General features: G+C 27.8%; 1 protein-coding gene across 1 annotated transcript in view; it reads left to right on the top strand.

The window, feature by feature from the left end:
- Positions 1-20731, top strand: part of LOC107437359 (uncharacterized) — a 31082-nt gene extending 10351 nt beyond the window's left edge. The window contains exons 7-15 of the mRNA XM_071181489.2: positions 3090-3447; positions 4425-4480; positions 4646-4716; positions 6109-6180; positions 7628-7724; positions 8573-8615; positions 9988-10145; positions 13453-13527; positions 18846-20731. Of these exons, the coding sequence (XP_071037590.1) occupies positions 3090-3447; positions 4425-4480; positions 4646-4716; positions 6109-6180; positions 7628-7724; positions 8573-8615; positions 9988-10145; positions 13453-13527; positions 18846-18965 (1050 nt within the window). The 3' untranslated portion in view covers positions 18966-20731. The remainder of the gene's footprint in view (positions 1-3089; positions 3448-4424; positions 4481-4645; positions 4717-6108; positions 6181-7627; positions 7725-8572; positions 8616-9987; positions 10146-13452; positions 13528-18845) is intronic.
- The last annotated feature ends 202 nt before the right edge of the window (positions 20732-20933 follow it).

The raw sequence follows: 20933 nt of genomic DNA, 5'->3' as shown, positions 1-20933 counted from the left end.
AGTAATATTTTTTTGCTCACACAGTCCAATATTTGACATTTCAAATAAAAAACGAAGATTTCCAATGAAAAATTGCATAGTATTGATAAAAATATGCTTTGAATTCCATTAAAATTTTCCCAAAATACTTTGAAAAGTCAAGAATTTTTTTTTCTTTCTGAAATTAAATGGGAACTCTGTATGATTCTTTCTATTCCAAGAAAAATTTTAAACATTGAATAATTAAACTAATATTAATATCTATCTATCTATATATATCTATAATTAGTTTAATTATTCAATGTTTAAAATTTTCCTTTCAAATAGATATTCTTTCTAAATTGATTTAATTAAAATATTGCTTGTTCTTTTTTAAAAAAAAAGAAAAAAAAAGATATTTAATATACAAAGTTGCTTTTTGAAAACATTTTATATGCATTTTTATTGACAATGATACCTGCTACAAGTAATAAATTCAAATATGACAAAAGAGTTTTTTTTTATATCAAAAAAATTTTTTTTGTTGATATTTTTTTACAGTAAAGTATATAACTTGATCTACCAAAGCTAATATAGCGCAGATTGAAAATAAATTTGAGAATAAAATTAGAATTCATAGATTTCAATCAAGCATTTATGGAAACAAATCTACTTTTAACATTACATTCAAATGTACATTGCCCACCATGTCTATTATGTTACATTTCATAACAGAATAGAAACATTTGGGTTATTATTATAGGAATCAGATTTGCTGTAAAAGTAATACAAAATGTTGTAAGGTTTGCATACTTTTTTGTTACTTTATCATCATTTCTTTTTTTCCCAAATTACTGTGTATAGTTTATTATCTTTCACAATTTATTTCAAAAATATGAAAATAATTTTTGAATAAATCTGTACCATAAAGGCTTAAATTTTGCCATTATTTATCTTTACAATCAAATCACTTATAACAGAACATTCTTTATTTCAGAAAGTGAAAAAAAGGTTTGTATAAAATGATTCATTGAATTATGTAAAACTGTCATTGAAAAGTTAACCCCAAACTCAATGTGGGAATATAATAGCAATTTTTCAAATCAATATTTTTCAAGTTGGCTGAAGTTCTATAAGTTACTTTTTATAACAAATGAAAGCTTTGAATTTCAGAAGAATTTTTCATGCATGGAATAGCCTTGGATCATATCAATGTTTATTCAACTTTTTGTCACCATGAATCAAGACAATTTTTTTTAAAAAAAAATGTAATTCTTTAACTTTTTTAAAATATTTGAAAAAAAAAAATAGCTACTATGGTGTTAATTCCATTCAGATTTTTTTTTATCTAGATCCAGAATCATAACAGTTATAAATAAGAAAATCTTTTATATTTTTCCTTCAATCAATTTTTTTGATCTATCCGAGGCCTCGGAAGTAAAGTCATGTTTCTTTACTGAAATTTCTATTTACACAGCATTCAGATGTAAACTAATTCATGAGCTAAACAAAAAAAGTATGTTTGAAATTGTGGCTCATTAATTGAAAAATATGTGACTAGTTTATCAATAGACATGGTTACTACTTGGTTAAAATAAATTTTTATGAAATGGTATTTTACTATTTTTATTATTAAATAAAACACAAACTATTAACCATTAGGAAAACTTAATGTTTTTTCAAAATTCTTAAACTATTATCCATTAAAAAGTTCTCTTGGTTAATAGTTTAAGTATTAAATGAGTAATAAATTGGAGGATCATATAAGTAATATATTGAAGGATTATATAATAAAAGGATTTTTGTTTGTGCAATGCAAATATATTGAGGAATAATCTTATTGTTGTATAATCTTAAATATAATAGCTTTCAAAGGTATTACCCCATATAAATCCATAAAGGTATTAATCCATATAAAGGCAAAATCCATGTGTAACATTGTCTATCTTAAATTTTTCTCCTGATTTTTCATAGTATTAATATTTTGAACCCTATTATGTGAATGAAGTTACAAGAAAATGAAAGCAGTCCAAATAATGTCACATAACCAGATGTATGGTTACTTTGATATTATATTGAAGTACCTTCTTCCCAATCAAAACACACATGCCTGCCAAATAGTAGGGATAAATAAGAATTAAGAACCCAAGATTTAGAAAGTAAAGGAAAAAAGAAATAGGTTTGAAAAAACAAAAACAGGTTGCTTAAAAGTTTATTTACTAAATTAATAAAAGTATATGGAATGATTCTAGGAAATCTAGGTCAGTGACATTAGCAGTGCTGTATTATAGCAGTGTCTAGCAAGAGATATCTTAAAATGATGATTCAAAGTTCTATTTGGATGCTGTTATGTATTAAATATTCAAACCTATTTTTGAAAATATCAAATATAAAGTTAATACATATTCTAACTATGTAAAATAAAATAATGAAAACTTGTCATAAAATCCTTTTAAATGATATAATTTTATTTTTGATTCCGGTTAATAAATGTTGTAATACATATATTGTTTGCACAGTATTTGTTAAGTTAAGTACATTGTTAATATTAGTAAATTGACTGATTGATTGGCAGCTGTATGTATGTAAATTAAATATTTTCTAGATGAGTAATCATGCATCTACCTTTCGTACTTAATTATGATTTTGAAATGAAGTAAAAAGAAAATATCAGAAATTACATAAACTTATTTTAATAATGACAATTTTTGTAATTTTTTATTTGTTTCAGGCAAAGTAATATTAATCATGTTGCTTGAAAATGTGTCTAAATATATATAGCAGTGGTTAAAAATTATTGAATTTTTAAAATTTTCTGTGAGTTTTGCTGTACAAGATTTTTATAGAGTTAAATATATCTGTGAAAACTTTATTTCATCTTGGTGTAAAAAAAATATATATAAATAAATTTAAAATTTTTTAAAATTTTATTTAAACAACAATTTTGAAGCTGAATAGTGTATTATTTTTTGTAAGAATTTCTCATTATTTTATTTAAAGCAAATCGTCTAGCTTCATTTTTTTCACTAATTCAGAATTTTTAATTAAAATTTTTTTATCTTCTATACCTTAAAGATCAAAGTAATATTTAAAAATTGAAGTGATTTGAAATATTGAATTATTTTTCATAGTATTTGGAAATTGAGAACAGACGATCATCATCACTTACTACTCCTATTCGTAAAAGAGCCCCTGAACTCACTGTTACCCAGCCTGATGATGAAGGTGTACCTCCAAAACGAGCTGTAAGCCATTCTTTCCTGAATGTCCTTTTTCAGCAGCGTCGCTCATCTGATTCCTCCTATCAGAGAAGTAGGAGTCCATCACCCTGCAGTCCTACAAAACAAAAAAAGAAAGGTTTTTTCATTTTTGAGAAAAGATCTTCTCTTTCAAGTCAGGAAGAACTTTTTGGTGGATCATACAGGGATCTTGATGTATCAGATGCAAACGACGAAGACAAGTTCCTACGAAAGGCATATGATATGGAAAGTATGTATTTTTTTTTATCTTGAATTATACTATTAATACTCTAATAATATATTAGGAATTTTTTTATTTGTAGTCCTAATATTATTCTTGAATTGTTGTACAGTTAGGACATGGGCGTGAGAAATAGGCGAAGAAGCCAAAGAAGCTAAACCAAATAGTCAGATATGAAAATAACTAAATTTGTATTGTTTTCAAAAGGCTGGGAAATGACTTTTTTTTTTATTGACCAAACATAGTAGTTAATTTTTTATTACTTAAATAACTTAAATTTTTTTCAAATGAAGAAACGGAGTAAGCATTATAAACTGCAAACTCTCTCAGCATTATCTAAATAGTAAACAATAAATGAGGATGAATGGTGATTTTGGTTGTAGAATAGGTTTTTTATAATATCCACTGCTCACTGCTTCTAAGAATAAAATCTCTTACTTGCTTTACAATAAAATAAAGCAATTCCAAGTCACATGTGCTAATTAATTTAGTAAAATAGAAACGAAAAAACTCTGCTTAAAAATGCTTAGGCTGTATTCAAATTATGTTTAATTTTCCCAATTTACATGTGACATGGCTTTGTCCAATTGCAGGTATGGATTGAAGTAATTAATTTTCTATAATACTACATTGCAATATTTTCTCATTCTAACTTTTTTTGCAGCTTATATTTTTTATTGTATGCCCATTACTGAATTTATTTTGAAACTTACATACTAAATTTACTTCTTTAAATTAACGTAAAACTATGTGCAGCTTTTACTTAGTAAACTTAGTTAGAAATGTAATAAATACATCGTTGACACATCATTGTAATCATTAATCCAAAAACATCATTGACACACATCATTGTAATCATTAATCCATACACATCATTGATCATGCCAAAGAATTTAATTTTCTTTTTAAAACTCTTAAGTGTTTTTATATGTCGTAAAATTTTTAAATATTTTAATGAGTTTTTATTTATTTAATTTAATGTTTAGGTGAGAATGATTTTAAAGCACTGGGAGAGTTTTCAATTTCTGCTGTTCTTGAAGAGGTATTCATTTTAATTTATGTATTTTGTATTAGTTTATTATATTTCATCTTTCATTGAAGTAAGATGCGAAAGTTTATTGTCAATTTTTTTGCATTTGTTTTTAGTTGCTTGTAATTCACATTGTGGAAACAAATTTTTATATATTGGCTTTTTTTCCCTTTTCAGAATCTCAGAGCATCATTAGTTGACATCAATGCACCAGAAGAAGAGCAGAAACGAGCAAGTGGAGGTTGGGTGTAAGTGAAAGATAAAGAAGTTCTATTAATATTCTTTATGCATTTTTTTAATACAATACATTTCCTATGAGTGAAATTTAATTTTCATGATTGATATAAGTTCATAAAAATAATTACTTAAAGGAAAAATGCAGTTTTTTTGCTAATTATTCAAATGTAATTTTATTTCCTTTTAAAAAATTTAAGATGAAAAGAATAACACTAATAGGATATAGAAATTAATAGGAAGAAGAACACTAATAGGAAATAGGAAGAAGAACACTAATAGGATATGTTACAATATCCTATTTATCCCAATAAATGTTACCTAGTGATAAAAAAGCTCTTTAAACTCAGTGTACTGGTTAATGCACTGAGTCAAATTTTATAGCATATCATGCTATAAAATTTGAGTTTCATTACTTGGGTAAGTTCATAAAATTTCCCTTCATATTTACAATAAGAATGCTGTACTTTTTTATTAGCTGAGTTAAAATTTTAATATTTCAAAACTTTAAAAAAAAGAAAAGAAAATGATTTTATATTATCAGCCTTTCATCTCTTCAGCGGGTCGATAAATGAGTACCGAGCATGCTTGGGAACTAAACACTGGAGGTTTCGCATTAGGCTGACCACCTAACCGGAGCATCTGTTCCTGCACCCCAGAGCCCTAGGTCAAGAAAACTGAGATGGGCACAGTAGGCCTTGGCCCTCTACAGGCTGTTGCGCCACCGAGTTTAGTAGTAGTTTTAGATTTTATATTATAATTTCATATTTATTGTGATAAGTGTTGCCAAATACTGAAAGGAAAAAAACGCTTCAAGAGAAAAACCTCTTTGATCCATTATATCTGCGAGTGAACACATACGACACATAAAATCTGCTAGATGATTTTAGGAAAAAATTATTTGCAGTTTAATTTGAACTATAGTATTTTTTGATTAATTAAATTATCACTTAACAAATGTATTTTAAAAAATTATTTCTCAGTCATTAATTTTAAATTGTAAGAAAATAAGTATTACTTCCTTAAAATACTATTCACACTATAGAAAATATATTTTTCAATTATTACTCTGCTATATTGCTTGCAATTATTATTTTACATTATTTATGGATGCTTCAAATTAATTAAGGTTTATACAATGATATAAGGTTTTTTCTAATAAAATTTCTGATTGATCTCATGAATTGATTCATAACTAAACCTTCTATAAAAAGTGCAAATTTTTCATTTTTACATTAAAATAATTGCTGTCCATTAATTTTAAATGTGTTTAAAAAATCTTAAATTTAGTGCATATTTTTTGTTTACATTATTTATATAAATTATGATTTGAAAATTTAAAATTAAATTAACCACATACATTTGAAATATTTATTATTCAAGGTTTAACTTATTCAATTTCTTAGGTGTAAAGAAGTAAATAAGAGTTTAGCTGTGTTTAAGAAAACAACCCACTTTGAATCATGTGTGTTTGTTAGGTATGTTTTCATTTCCACCTTCTCTTTCACGTATTTATACAGTTTGAGATTTTCTCCTAGTATTAAGTATTGTTATGTGGATGCTTTTTCTCCCTCTAGCTGAAGGTATTGATTTCTCTTTTCATATTTCACTGTTATTTTATCTGCTCTGTTGTTATACCATAAGAGGCTATGCCTATTGATTGTTTTTAATCTAACAATCTTAGTTTAGTGTTGTTATTTCAAAATAAAAATTAACAATCAATAAGTATCCAAATCAATATACAGGAGTATAATATTAATCACAGTATTCGTGCTGAACAATAAAGTCAAATCAAGAATTCAGGGCTGATTGTGCTCTGGAAAAAATCCGGATTTCCGGATTTTTCGCTAACAGTGATCCAGAAGTTTCCGGATATTGAAGGTCCAGACGTTTAAAAAAATCATTGATCACAGAAGTTTCCGGAAATCAAATTTTCAAAGGTGGAACTTAAAAGCACAGTTTATTTTATTTGTTTGTAAGGGAGAGCCAGAGAGATACTTTATAAGTTTATAATCATGATTAATATTCATTTTTTATCAGTAAATAGTTGTTGTAATCATAAACTCAAGAAAAAAAGACATTTGTAAATTTTAATTACTTCTCCAGGTCATCATAGGTATGTGTAAATGGTATAGGTATGTGTAAAATTGTAAATATATTTTAAGTAAACTAAGAAATATTGAGAAAAAGGAAAAATAAACTTGTTTGAATTTTTTTCAATTTAAACTTTTTAACTCAAGAAATTTTCCGGAATTTTGACTTGGGCTCACAATCTCCCCTGAGAATTCCAACCCATCAATTCTTATTCAAATAGTATTACCCTATTTTCTTTTAGAAAATTATGCATAAAATTGTTTTGAAAGAGTATTCACTTGTAATGTAACAGAACCATATGAAAAAATAAGTGTCTCACAAGCCATAACAAATTTTAGTTCTTCCCTTCATTTATTTATTTATTTATTTTTAATTACAAAATTAGTAATTGTAAATACAGTATCGTAAAATAAGCTATTAGCTGGAAGTAGCTTTTCTAACCAAAATTAGATATGGAAGAGGTTTGGTGTTTGTTTATACTTACTTTAATATTGAAAACATAAACATTGGTTCTCATTGCTCTAATTGTATCTTAGTTTATTAAATTGTTTCAAATATGTATTTATTGCTGAGGTATTTTTTGATAAATACTAAGGAGTAGTTATTACATTATTTTTTGTTGATAATTTAACTCACACAATAGATTCTCGACAATCCAAAGCAAATAGGACTCCGGATAACCTTCGGAAGTTTATGTCCTTAGTGTGATACTATTTAATTTTTCTTTTTCTTACAATGTAGTTTTTGTTTAAAGTATTATCACACATTGAACATTTGCATTTCATTTTTGACTCCTGTCTTAGTATTAACCTGATATTTTTTCTCTATCAGTTATTTGTGTAAAGGTATCATTCCTACATCATTTGAAGCAGTTTGGAAAACATTATGCAACCCTCTTACTCGTTTTATGTATGATGATACAGTAAAGGTGAGATTAATTTGATTTCAATTATTTATTTCACATAATATTCAATTTGATTTGCTCCTGTGCTGTAGAAAAGCATATATATCTTTTATTTATTTGAGATGTGTTTTTGTTCCCCTTTGTGTGGTATTTTTACTGTATTTTAGCAGCTATTCATGATTTTATTAAGTTATTTTAACATGTTTGCTGCCAATCTCACTCCAATGTGGGATGCTATTCTAGTGATCTTGTGCTGTCATAAAAATCAGCTGTAAACATGTTAAATGTATGTTGTAAGTAATATTGAGCGTCGAAATCTGGTTCTGTATACAATGAATATAATTTATTGTTACAAGGTTGCCACTCCTCAGGGAGAACAGGGAAAACCTGGAAAATACAGGGAATTTAAAAATCACCTAAAATAACAGGGAAAATGCAGGGAATTTTGATTTTTTCTTTACAAACTGGGAAAATACAGGGAATTTTGTTTCTTACTTTTGTCTTTTAAAAATGGTGACCACTCAGAGCCTAATCTGCTGGATATTTAACCATGATATTTCAGCTATAATAAACTATTTCATTTACTATAGCATTATTTAGGTATGTTCAGCTGTTTTTCCAGCAATTAAAACTAATAAATATAGTTAGCCCAATATAGCTCACACAAGAGCACAGTAATTGTTGTTTGCTCTTAACATATTGTGTATAATGTGTACAGGGAAAACACAGGGAACTTTTTTTCCAAATTTGAGTGGCAACCCTAACTGATGATATTGAAGTTTTTTTTTTTTTTTTTTTTTTTTTTTTTTTTTTTTTTTTTTTTTTAGTGTTTGTATTTTATTATTAATATCTGTATTTTAACTTGTTTCTAGAAAATAACTGTACTTGGGGAATATTCTGGAGGGCAAAAATTAAGTAAGTATTAGAAACGTAAAAAATTCCTTGAAAATTTAGTGCATATTGTTAATGTTTGAGATAAATGTTATACAGTACAGAACCCGTTATCCGGAAATCAGAAAACCGGAAAACCAAAAAACCGGAACGAAATTCGATTAGTTTTCCCTTCATTTTTTTAAAAAAAAAATAAATTTATTTTCCTCATAAGATTTTAGGATTTTTCGCTCTTTTTTGAAAGATGTTTACCTTACCATCATTTTGGAAATAATCATTAGTGTATTACTTCATCGTTTTTTCTTCTTTTTAAGATTATTTCTATTTTTTTTCTTTTTTTAGTTGGGTTTAACTATAAAAAAAACGGCTTTTTGTAGCGATTCAGAAAACCGGAAAAATCAGTTATCCGGAATATCGATGGTCCCGATCGATCCGGATAATCGGTTCCCTACTGTACATAACACTTAATCTGTGAATGTTTCAGTGATTTAATGCTTTAAATAAGGAAGAATAACTGTAATACATTGCCTGCCAATCTCATGCCAGTAGGGAATGCTATTTTAGTGTCTATCACCTACTGGCTCAAGATTGTCGCTAAACATGTAAAACACATAATTTTGAATAATAGTACAATATTGACTATATAATGCTGATAATCTGATCCTTATGTTAAAAGCTTTCATTATCACAATTGAGGTTACCCAATTATTTATTCATTTTTGGACCTTGTATCATTAAATTCAGTTCTATCCAATCACTGACAACAATTCCAAAATTTGTCTGCTAAATAAGGACAATAGAGATGCTTAAGCCATAGTCATTTTATTTGTCTGCCTACCTTTCATTTCAATGTTAAATTAGGTAAACAATGGTTTGCCATTAACAACTACAAGCTTTGTGTGAAAAATGCTTGTAGTTATTAACAGCATTGTGTAAATTGAGTGAATGATAATGGTTAGGTGATATATTTCAAACAATAATAGAAAACAAAACAAAAGTCAATTAGCAAATTACAGATTAAACAAAAAACTATAATTTTTTGTGTAATATTGTATGGTTAATTAAAATAAAAAAATAAAACATTAGAGTTCTTCTTAAATTTTATTTTAGTTTATAATTGTTTTCAATGGTTTTACTCATATTTTTGACATATCTCTTGACTTGGATGTCTTATAATTGTGATTCTACTGTTCTAACTAATATAGGATAAAAACACCAAAAAATTTAACAAATAAATTTATAAAATGCTTTTTGGTTAAATTGAATAAATAAATAAAAACCAAATCAATTTTTAATGCAAAGATTAATAATGTTTTAAAACCTTTATATAATTTCTGACTTCTTTTTCAAATATTACTCTAAAATAGACTTAGTATATTAATTGTTATTATTTTAGTTCACATGTACAACGAATCTGTCTCGCTATTAAGAAAGGAAGTACAAGATTTTTGTGTCCTACAAACAGAAAAAAAGCAAGGATCTCAATTTATATTAGGTTTCCATTCAGTAAAAGATGATGTGTGCCCACCTATTAGGGATGTTGTTCGTGGAACTGTAAGTGACCTTTAAATTTTTTTTTTTTTTGGTGAGGTTTTAAAAAAATGTGGGGAAAATATTTCATAATAACATGATTGCCTAAATATATTGTTGATCATTTTTAAAGTAATGAGGTATTTGCTGGCTGTTACTTAGATTTATATGTCGATACTACATTACTAGTATTTTATTCGATTGCTTTATGTTTCAGAATATACTGAAATTTGTTAAATGTACATTTATGTTACATATATTTTATTTTTAAGACGAATATATTGATACATTTTATAATCATATGTATATAAATGTTATATAAAAATTATTAGATAATGTTATATTAAAATTTAGGAGAATATACCAAGAATAACTGTGTAGTGATATAAAATTTTCTTTTTTTCTTTCAACCTGTGCATTTTTGTAACTAAGTATTGTGACTGGTTTCATATTTTATCTTATGCACTGTAGAATAAGAAAATTGTAGAATAAGAAAGGTGGATTTTTGAGACCCAATACTGGGACATGAAACCTTTGTATCATCTAAACCATTGTTTCTCAACGGGGGCGATACCGCCCCCCGGGGGGCGGTAGGAGCATGCTGAGGGGCGGTGAACATGTTTTGGGCAGTAGGGGGGCGTTGGATATGTTTTGAAGTTTCTTTGCTAACTTTTGATATCCAACGTATTTTCCCCTCAAGTTTATGAGTCAACCTATTGCCAAGTAATGAGGCTTTACTGTTGGCGTACGTCCGGTTTGTTAAAGAAAGAAAAATTATTCAAGAGATGCTTTTTGCAAGAAGCTTGTTTGTAGAAACCCAATGTGAATCTATTTTTAATTCTACCAAAGACTATTTTAAACAGAATATTCCTCTTGCGAATATTATCTCTTGCTATTGATGAAACTCCTGCAATGGTGGCACCACATCGTGGGTTTATTGCTTTTTTGAAGAGGGATTCATAGACAGAAAATCTCAGTAGTCGTTTACATCAGTCATTGCAATATGTCAAGCTCTCTGCTGTGAACAAAATCCGCAGTAATGCTCTCAACGATTGATTATTCATAAGCTGTGCAAAAAAAAATACAAACAATGAATTCAATCGTTAGCTACTACACACTGAGATTCGCTGGCTTTCCTAAGTCGCATGTCTCAATAAGTTTTAGAATCTTTTCGACTTTGTATTTGAGTTCCTCGAAGTCAGAAATGTAGTTCTGAAAGACAAATTGCTAGAATTTAAGATAGAAGTTGCACACATGTTCGATTTATTTGCAAAATTTAATGGTGTTAATTTACAACTTCAAGGCTACAAGCTCAATTTGACCACTACAAAATTAGCTTTTTCTGCCTTTGTAAAAAAAAACATTTTGTGGAAACAAAATTATGATCGGAATTAGTTTAGCCAATTTCTAATCTTATCGGATCTTAAAAAGAATAGTTAAATTCCCTCTGATGATACACAAGAATATTGCTAACACCTTGAGTCTGGACACATGGACTTTTCCGACCGTTACAAAGATGTTTTGTCCCTGGAAGTCCCTCAATGGGTAATGAATCTTGTGAATATTGAAACAGCAGAGGTTCAGATTTAGGAGAAATCGGCCGAACTTTCAAGGGATGAAACGAAACTTTGAAATGGTGATGATCTCACTGAATTTTGTTTGGATTCAAGGTAACACCACTCGCCTGGGTTATAAATTATCATAAAAAAAGTTTAAATTGCCTTCCCTTCCTCCTACCTTGTCGAACAAAGATTCAGTGCTGTGACGGATATAGTCACAAAAAAAGAGGGTTCTTGCGACTTTACCTCACTAAAAATATTGAACCAAATGTTAAGAAACTGGTTCTGAACCATCAAGCACATTCATTCCACTATCATAGTTACTTGATTGTTTCGTTGATAATAATTTCTAGAGTAAAAATGATTTTTGGGTATTTTTTTCATCATCGAATTAAGAATTAATTACTCATTTTAATTATAGGTTTCTTTGTTGTATTTTTTTTCCAACACTGTATTTATTTTTATCATAACAAATAGACTGCGATTACCTGACGGGGGAAAAATATTGAGTTAACGTGCACATTAATTTTAAAAAAAAAAAAAAAAAACCAAGCAAATTTACTTCTAAAGAAATTGCTTAAAAATGTTGCTCCTTATAATTCAGCACGCCCCTCCACCCCCTTTCTCAAAATAACTAGATTTTCGCAAAAGGGGTGGGGGCGTTGCAATTTTTCTTTCCTCCATAGGGGGGCGGTAACGCTAAAAAGGTTCAGAATCTATGATCTAAACTATTGATTTTATCAACTTGGTTTTGATCTCATTTGATTTAGAGTAAAACATTACATCTAATACTGCTCTCCCTTTCATTTTCCTTCCCAGCTGGGGGTCCCAGTGCACCATTTTTATTTCTGATAACAAAAAATAAAGGTGAAAAAAAAAATCACTCACAACACACAATCAAAAAGTTGATCATGGGCTTAAGAATAATGGTACTTATTGATTGTTGGATTGGAGAAAGATCTGTTTGAAAACAATACTTTCATTTTCTTTATAAACTGCCTCTGCGGCAACATTAGATATTTAGACTATTGGTCTTGAAAATTTTAGCTATAGATTGCTGAATCTTTTCAGGGAGTAAAAATTAAAACATCAGTTTCATATTATCTTTATGCTTTAAAAAAATATTCAGGAGTATAATACACTAATTTTGAAGGTATAATGGTCAAGGATCACACAGAACTGGCTTTTTTTCCTGCTGGCAATTATTTTTAAACATTTATTACAAACAAAATATCTTTTTCTGATTAGTATTATTTGTCTCTCTGCATGTTGTTATTCATGCAGTTCTATTGTAAATTTGTGATAATCAAAGTTTTTTTGAAGTCCTAAAATGTTTATTTTCAATTTAAATTGCTCTTAATGCTATTAATTTTTACTCCTACTTACTTCTGCAAATTTTTACTTTTTATACTTATTATTACTGTTTTTTAAAAACATTTTGCTAAGTACAATTATTATTATTAATAAAATTTTTAAACTAATTATTAATGCAAGATGTTATTCAAAATGTTAGTTCACTTAAATTGTTAAAATTAAATACATTATTAGTTTTAATTTCAAAAGCTGTTGCTTATAATTAGCTGTTAATATCTTGTAGTTATACAATACCTGGAATTTTAAGTAAGTTTTTACTACTTAACTTAATAGTTAAAGATATTACTTTCTTTAAATGTTAGAATTCATCTGCATAGAATAATTGTTATATTGTTATAATTATAATAATAATTTACCTGTAAAGTAAATAAGTTCTTTACACATCTTTTTTCTCCCAGATCATCGCAAGTGGATGGGTGGTTGAACCAGTTTCGATTAATTTTCAATCTTGCCAAGTGTCTTATCTTGTTCAGGTAATACATAAAAAAACTTCACCAACATTAATATTTATTTCTTTTTTTTTCAGGAATTTTTATTTGAAAAAACATAAAGCTAAATATTTAAATTTCATAGTTATTAAGACTGCATTTTTATTATAATTATTATCAAAATTTTTTTTGTTTCTCCAAAGTTCAATAAATCCCTCAAGCTAGATACTGTAATCAGTGTTGTTTTTATTTCTTTTTCGCTTGTACAAAATACTTTAGTTTATAAATTGTGACTCTTACATAATAAATGTTAAAAAAAATATAATTATGATTATTTTTTATTACTTCTCAAAAATTAATGTTAAAATTTTTTTAAAATTATTATTTATTGAAATTATTATCTACTGTTTTTTTTTGTTGTTTTTTTACATCCGCTGTTGAACAGCCGATCCAATTTTTTGGGTTTATGACTACTAATTTTCAACTCCATAGCCTTGTAATTTTGAACCAATCCAGAAGACAAGGAAACTCCTGTCTCAGTACCCCAGAGGTAATGATTTGTTTTGGGAACATGGAGGACTTTGTAACTTGACAGATTTAACGTGCATCAGTCACCATTTACTACACGAGGAGTCTTCGGCCGGCGGGGATTGAACCCACATCCGCTGTTGAACAGCCGATCCAATTTTTTGGGTTTATGACTACTAATTTTCAACTCCATAGCCTTGTAATTTTGAACCAATCCAGAAGACAAGGAAACTCCTGGCTCAGTACCCCAGAGGTAATGATTTGTTATGGGAACATGGAGGACTTTGTAACTTGACAGATTTAACGTGCATCAGTCACCATTTACAGTCTGATGAGTCTTCGGCTGGCGGGGATCGAACCCACAGACTCTTAGACATGGACCCAGTGCCCTACCGACTAGGCTATCCCGGACTATTATCTACTGTTTATTGTTTTTATCCTGAGATCATGACTGAGAGGCTATTTTAAACAGGTTCATTATCGTCATAGTTGGCCAGACAGCCCAATGTGGGCCAATGCTTTCCTCTGAAAATTTCTCCATTATGAGTTCCAATTTATCTTTGATCTCCAATTTTTCCCTATCATAGCTTTCCATTTTACTCTATTTGTGGCCAGATATTTTTCCTTACTCCGTGACTTTCCTATTGTTTTTAATTCATTTTTGCTTCCTATTGACTTTCACAACCTGGATTAATTCTAACTGAAGGGGACATACATATCTCTATGATTTCAGTTTCTGTAACAGGTAAGTTTTTATGAGATAGGGTTGTTAACCCTATGCTTAACACGCAACCTGGAGGGCCAGAGTGTTACCCCACTGACATGTCCGGCTTAGGTAACTCAGTGGGTCTTAAACGCACGCAAGCCCACTCTCCACGATTAGGGTATTACACCAAACGGTGGAAAAAATTTATGAAAATTTATAAATTTACAATGAGTATAAAATATTTTATTTGTACAAAATTCAGTACTTCCTGTAACAATATTTATGATGCAAAAGGAGGATAAGTAAATATATTTATTTATTTAAAATATTTGGAAATATTTTTTTTTCCTTCTCAGCTTAAGCAATAAATTTTCGGCAGTTGTTGTAGATTGCCATTTTCATTTTCTGAAAGTTCGTGTGAATACAAAAAGTTTCTCATTGTTTTGAAGGCTTCCGCAAATTTTTACTCTAATTTATTGTGCTTTCTAATTTATTATTTTGTCTTCATGGGTATCACTTTGCCCTTCTTCAACTTCTACAAACATTTCTTCAACCAGTAACACCACAACTTTCTCCATATTTTTCAAATGATGCATAAACATCAAATTTGTAGTTTGAAACATTTTACCCAAATTGTGACAAATCAACGTTATCTTCATTACTAGTATCAGGAGTTAGTCAGTTGTTTCTTTTCACAAAATAAATTAACTTGAATACTTTTTCGAATGTCAGTGGAATTTCTAAACGTTAGATGCGGGACTTTGCTAGTTTTAAAAACGATCTAAATGGAAATTATTAAGCATTTGTGACAGCTCTGTTTAAACATATGATTCATGCAGAAAAACGAAAGATACAGGATGTTCAACTGTATAATAATTATTTTTTTTTCCATTTCTAAATAAAATATTATTATTATTACATATAAGAAATTTTTTTATAGCACTTAAAGATGTAAGCAGCTTGACGTATTATTGAAATAGTATTTTTCTTGGGTTTTTTATTATATTAACAATCATGCTAGATATCAATAAATTCTCTAATGAGTAATTAGAGAAATTAAGGCAAAATATATACATTTTATTTTGCTGACAACAAATATTTGTTCTTTTTATTTATATGAATCTGGATACCAGCTTGTGCGTATTATCACTTTGTAAACCATGGTTATCTTGTGCAGACTTTAAATTAAAAATTATTTATTTTTGAATAAAAAATATTTATTGCTCTATACTGTGTGTCCACTCTACTACTGTTCTAAACTGGGTTTCTACTGTAACTTTCTTTTATTATTGTTATTATTATTGTATTGTCCATGAACTAGCTTTTGATTTTTTTCTTACTTAAAACTATCATAGAATAATATTATTTAGTAACTTACATTTGACAGCACTAAAATTTTTTTGAACACGTTAAAAAACGCTGTGCTTCTAATTGTGTTTAAATTAAATTTGAACAAGATAAAAATTTGAAATCAAAATATAAAACTAAATCTGTTTTTCCCTGAAAAACTCAATTTTTACGATTACAAAATATCTATACTAAAAAGAGAAAAAAAAATGAATCTTAAGCTTTGAAGGGAGTCTGATTTTGTTAATTTTTTTGAGGGGGATTGTCACATCTTTATTAAATTTAAGAGTCCTATTTTAATAAACTAAACTATAAAAGCTAAAGTTCTGGATACTGCATGAACAGCTACAGCATTTTCAAGGGATTTTAAGCATCTTTACAATTATTTTAAAAGTTAATTCTGCTGTACCATCCTTCTTATTTAGTATTGTACTTAAAATTAAAGATATTGGGTTATCTTACAATGCAAACACTGGGTATGATATTTTTTTTTAAGTGCCAATCTCCATTTCCTAATTTTTCCCATTTTTCAATTATTAATCGACTTTTATAAGTCAGAATGTCATGTTTTCAAAAGATGTAAATAAATAAAATTTCTTATTACTGAAGCATTTTGTTAGTTGCAAATTTTGTCTATTGTTATTTTGCCTTTGCAACATTATGTACAAGCAATACTTTATGGACTGTTATAACTTTCCTCTTCTTTTTTTTTTCACTGACAAAATGTTAAAAATGGCCACATTTCAGCTGAAAAAATATACTCATCTTGTAGATTATGTGAAAAATTTGTGTTTCTTTAAATGCTGCACTATTCAATTTTGAAGATTGGTTGAAATTCTTACCAGTTTACACTCTTTCATTTGGTTTCCTTTTCTGTTAACCTTACCTAATAATGACTGATACAGAATGTTCTTTGATTTTTTTTATTTTAATGTTTGATCTGAACCGTTTATTCCAATATATTGACTGTAGTTTTTTCCTTATATCTTTTCATTCTGCAATAAAATAACTTGAACTTAAAATATAAATACACTATGTGGCAGAATAGCGGTAACAAAGCCACATTTTCGCTAAATGTTACGCAGTTCATGCAGAAGGATTTTTCGATTGGGAAAAAAAGAATTCAATTTTTCTTTTCTACAGAATTTTTTCGAATCTGTTTTTTTCTCATACAGAATTAATTTAAAAAGATTACCTTACCAAATGCTGAAAAGGAAATAGTGCTATGCTTTTTTCTTGGTATTTAAAATATTGATGTTTTAATTGCTCAGTCATTACTATTGATACTCTCGTTTTTTTAAAGCAAAATATCTATCTTATTAAGATATGCAAAGTTCGAACAGTGCATTTAAGTAGTCCCTCTGATTTCATGGCAAATCCATATGATCCTTCAATTGTTTTTTTGACACTTGATGTGATAAATTTAACAAGTGCTTATACCCAATTATTAATTATCAAGTCCGTATATTTTTTCAAACAATCTTATTACGACAAACAAAATTCAAATCACATATTTAATTATTCACTTTTAATGAGACCGATTCCGCTGTTTTTTTTTGGCAGTTATTGCTACTGATTTTTATGTGGTTTTTAAAATTCTGTTATTTTTTTTATTTGATATAATTCTGACATGTGAAACACAAATCATGCCTTAAAATAATTATTTTTTGACATGCTCAGTTTACACTGATAGAATCCAGTAATTCATGTGATGTTTCAGTCGTTTTTTCAGTAGTTGTAGCTATTGATTTTCACATGGTTTTTAAAAATTCCGATAGATTTCATACAATATAGAAAATTTGACACGATTATTCAATATTTTTACACGATTATTCAATATCTACTTTTGGTAGTTATTGCTTTAGATTTCTGCATAGTTTTTAAGACCCAGTATTTTTAATATTACTTCAATTTACAACAAGGGAATATCGAAACACACATTTGAGTATTTCCTTTTTGACGAGTTCAATTTGCTTAATTTCGTTTTAAATACACGCGATTTTGTCATTGATTTTTTTTATAGTTATTGCTATAGATTTTGTAATTTATATATATTGTTTTAATGTGATAATGACTTGCAAAAGGCAAAAAGGGAACTAATTAGTGTCCTCTCCTTCAAAATGTGAGAATAGCACTCATAATAAATATACATTCTTTATATGTTGCTGAAAAAGATCGTTGCATTTACAATTAAAAAAATTATATATAGTTTTATTCCCTAGATTGAGGTTTTTTTTAAAAAAAAAAAAATCACGAAGCACTTCCGTTATAACAAGTTAGTAATATAAATATTTATTACAATTAAAAATTTCTTGCAAAAAGATAGGAGTGTTAGAACTGTTTGTTAAAGATCCTTGAAAAAATTCTGTCACGGAGGTTAAATACATTCACTAACAAAGACTCAATTGGTATCGAAAGTTTATAAGAAATGATTAAAATCACTATTTTTTTTGATGTTGCAGCATATTTAAACATTCTACATTTTGTGAAAAAGTTGATGAAATATGAATTATTTTATCATTATGTTATTTCATATGGTTTTGTCAAAATTATTCCATTATTTATTAGTAATGAGTAAGTAAATGCAAAATTTTCCTTTGTCCTATATATTGAGATATCATGGAATATAATAAATCTATTTTCTTTTCCGTGATGGGTTAGTTATGCTGAGAATTGACTGTCTATTCTGTTATACATTTAAAATAACTATCTTGTTAGTTTTTATGTATAATGCATTTAAGTTATGAAATAAGTAGTTTAAAGTATTTAATTTTATTTCTAGATGATTGTTGGCAGTCCAGAAGTCAACTCGATGGAAGATATCAGCAATATGCAATCTCAGTGCATTAACAACTTGAGCCTTTATCTCTCTGCAAAACCACCTAGTTATGGGCCTTCCTAATAGAACTGTTATTTTTTCAATGTGTTTAGAAGTACAAATTTTGTTACCTGTGTTTCAGAACAAATATTTCAATGCAGGTATAGTTTGTACACTGTAAAACAAAGACATTATATCAACGGTCACGCTTTGCTTTGAGATAGATGATAATATTTCATTTTGAGGAGGACAATTAATTGCTCGGTTTTATATTATGTGTGTGTTGTTTGTATGAGTTTTAAGTGTTTTTAATTAAAAGGACTGCATATTTTGAAGAAATCTCAATATGATGTTATTGATGGAGCTTGTTTGGAGAAATATTTGCACATTATTTTAAAATTTTTATAAAAATTAATCTAGCAGACTCATACAGTCTTTAAACTGTTGTTTTTTGCATGTGTTAGATAATGCAAACATTTTAATAATATTCGCTATGAAAATGAAATATTTACCTAAAACTGCTTGTAGATAGTTAAATTTATAGATATAAATGAAATACTTATAAAATGGCTATGTACATTTAGATATTATGCTACTTAAATTAAATTAGATTGCTGAATATGCTACAAATATTAAATGACATTTATGAAACATTGCATTGTACTTAATTTTATTTTGTTTTATGTCTCAATGTATTAGAAAATAAGAAAGTCAGAGAAATTTTACTGATTTTCAAGCTTTTTTTTTCTTTCTATAAGATGAGGGATATATAGATTTTACTTGTATTTTTTGACATATTCTGTAAATCATTTAAATTGGCCTTTTTCATATTCTTATAAAACTATTCTTTTAAACCTAATGAGTTCAGCAGATCCCTAAAATATCACATGTCCTCTTAAACACACATTGAAGACCCCTACGCTTACTAAAAACTTTGTTCAGTTTAACATATGTATGTGAAATGCAAGTAATGAAGGACAATATTAACAAATGGATATCATTGTAAACATAGTTGATAGTCATATGTTAACTTATTTAGGATAGTTACGAATAGCTTAATTTTGCTCAGCTTGCAAATAATACTACAGCTGCCTGGGGGTCTGCCCAATAATTACGAACCATAGTTATGAAATTTAAAACATTGCAAGAATTGCTAATTAGCTACTAGGTAAATAAAACGCTCCTGTGAATAGAGTTATAGTTCTGCAATAAAAAAAGAGAAAAAAACAGGACTGTACTCGTACTTTTTACACCATGTTTATTCCCAAATAAACAGAAAAAGTAAAGCATTTACTGCTGGAAAAACATCACTATATATAGAGAGAGAAAATATTAGCAATGAACATTGAGTTTGTGGTTCTTGTAAGAGGTCCCACTCTAATCATGAAATCATTCCAAAAAACCAGTGAAGAATAAAAGGCAGAAGGTGGAGCTCTCTATTTTTTCATTTGAAAACTCAACTCTAATAGCTGCACATTCAAATTCTTCAGTCAAACTCTATTTTAATTTGCAATATCTAATAGTGTATGGTTTGGCGGTTAATTTGAGAGAAATTTCAATGGAGTTATTTTTCATAAATTTGTTATAAAACAATGAAATGCAAGCTAATTTTTATTAAATTATTTATTTATAAAAAAAGACAATGCTAATATTTTGCTCAAACTTTGTCGCACACTTTTCTTCTATCAGTAAAATTGTTAAGATGTACTTAAGCATATGTGTTATCAGCGCAAATCAAAATTGAAGTACTAGTTAAATATATTTCAGTGTTAATGATATCATTGTGCAAATGACAAAACATTACATTATATGTATATAATATTATTTAAATAAAATAACATTTAATTATCTCTATTGTCTGATTACTGTTACTTAACTATTAATCCAGTGACATCTAAACTTTTTCAATCGTTAGTTCTACCTCTAAGTATCTGGCAATATTTTAAAAGAATGTGGTATTATAAATGGAAATAGATTTATGTGTGTATTCTTCATGGTGCCTCTATTAGAAAGTCTTTATGGTCCAAAAATTGGGAATTTCTTTTTTAATCT

The sequence above is a fragment of the Parasteatoda tepidariorum genome, chromosome 8 (assembly GCF_982258835.1).
Source record: "Parasteatoda tepidariorum strain Cologne lab strain chromosome 8, Ptep-v5.0, whole genome shotgun sequence".
NCBI classification, from domain to species: domain Eukaryota; kingdom Metazoa; phylum Arthropoda; class Arachnida; order Araneae; family Theridiidae; genus Parasteatoda; species Parasteatoda tepidariorum.
This window is presented reverse-complemented; position numbering and strand designations above follow the sequence as displayed.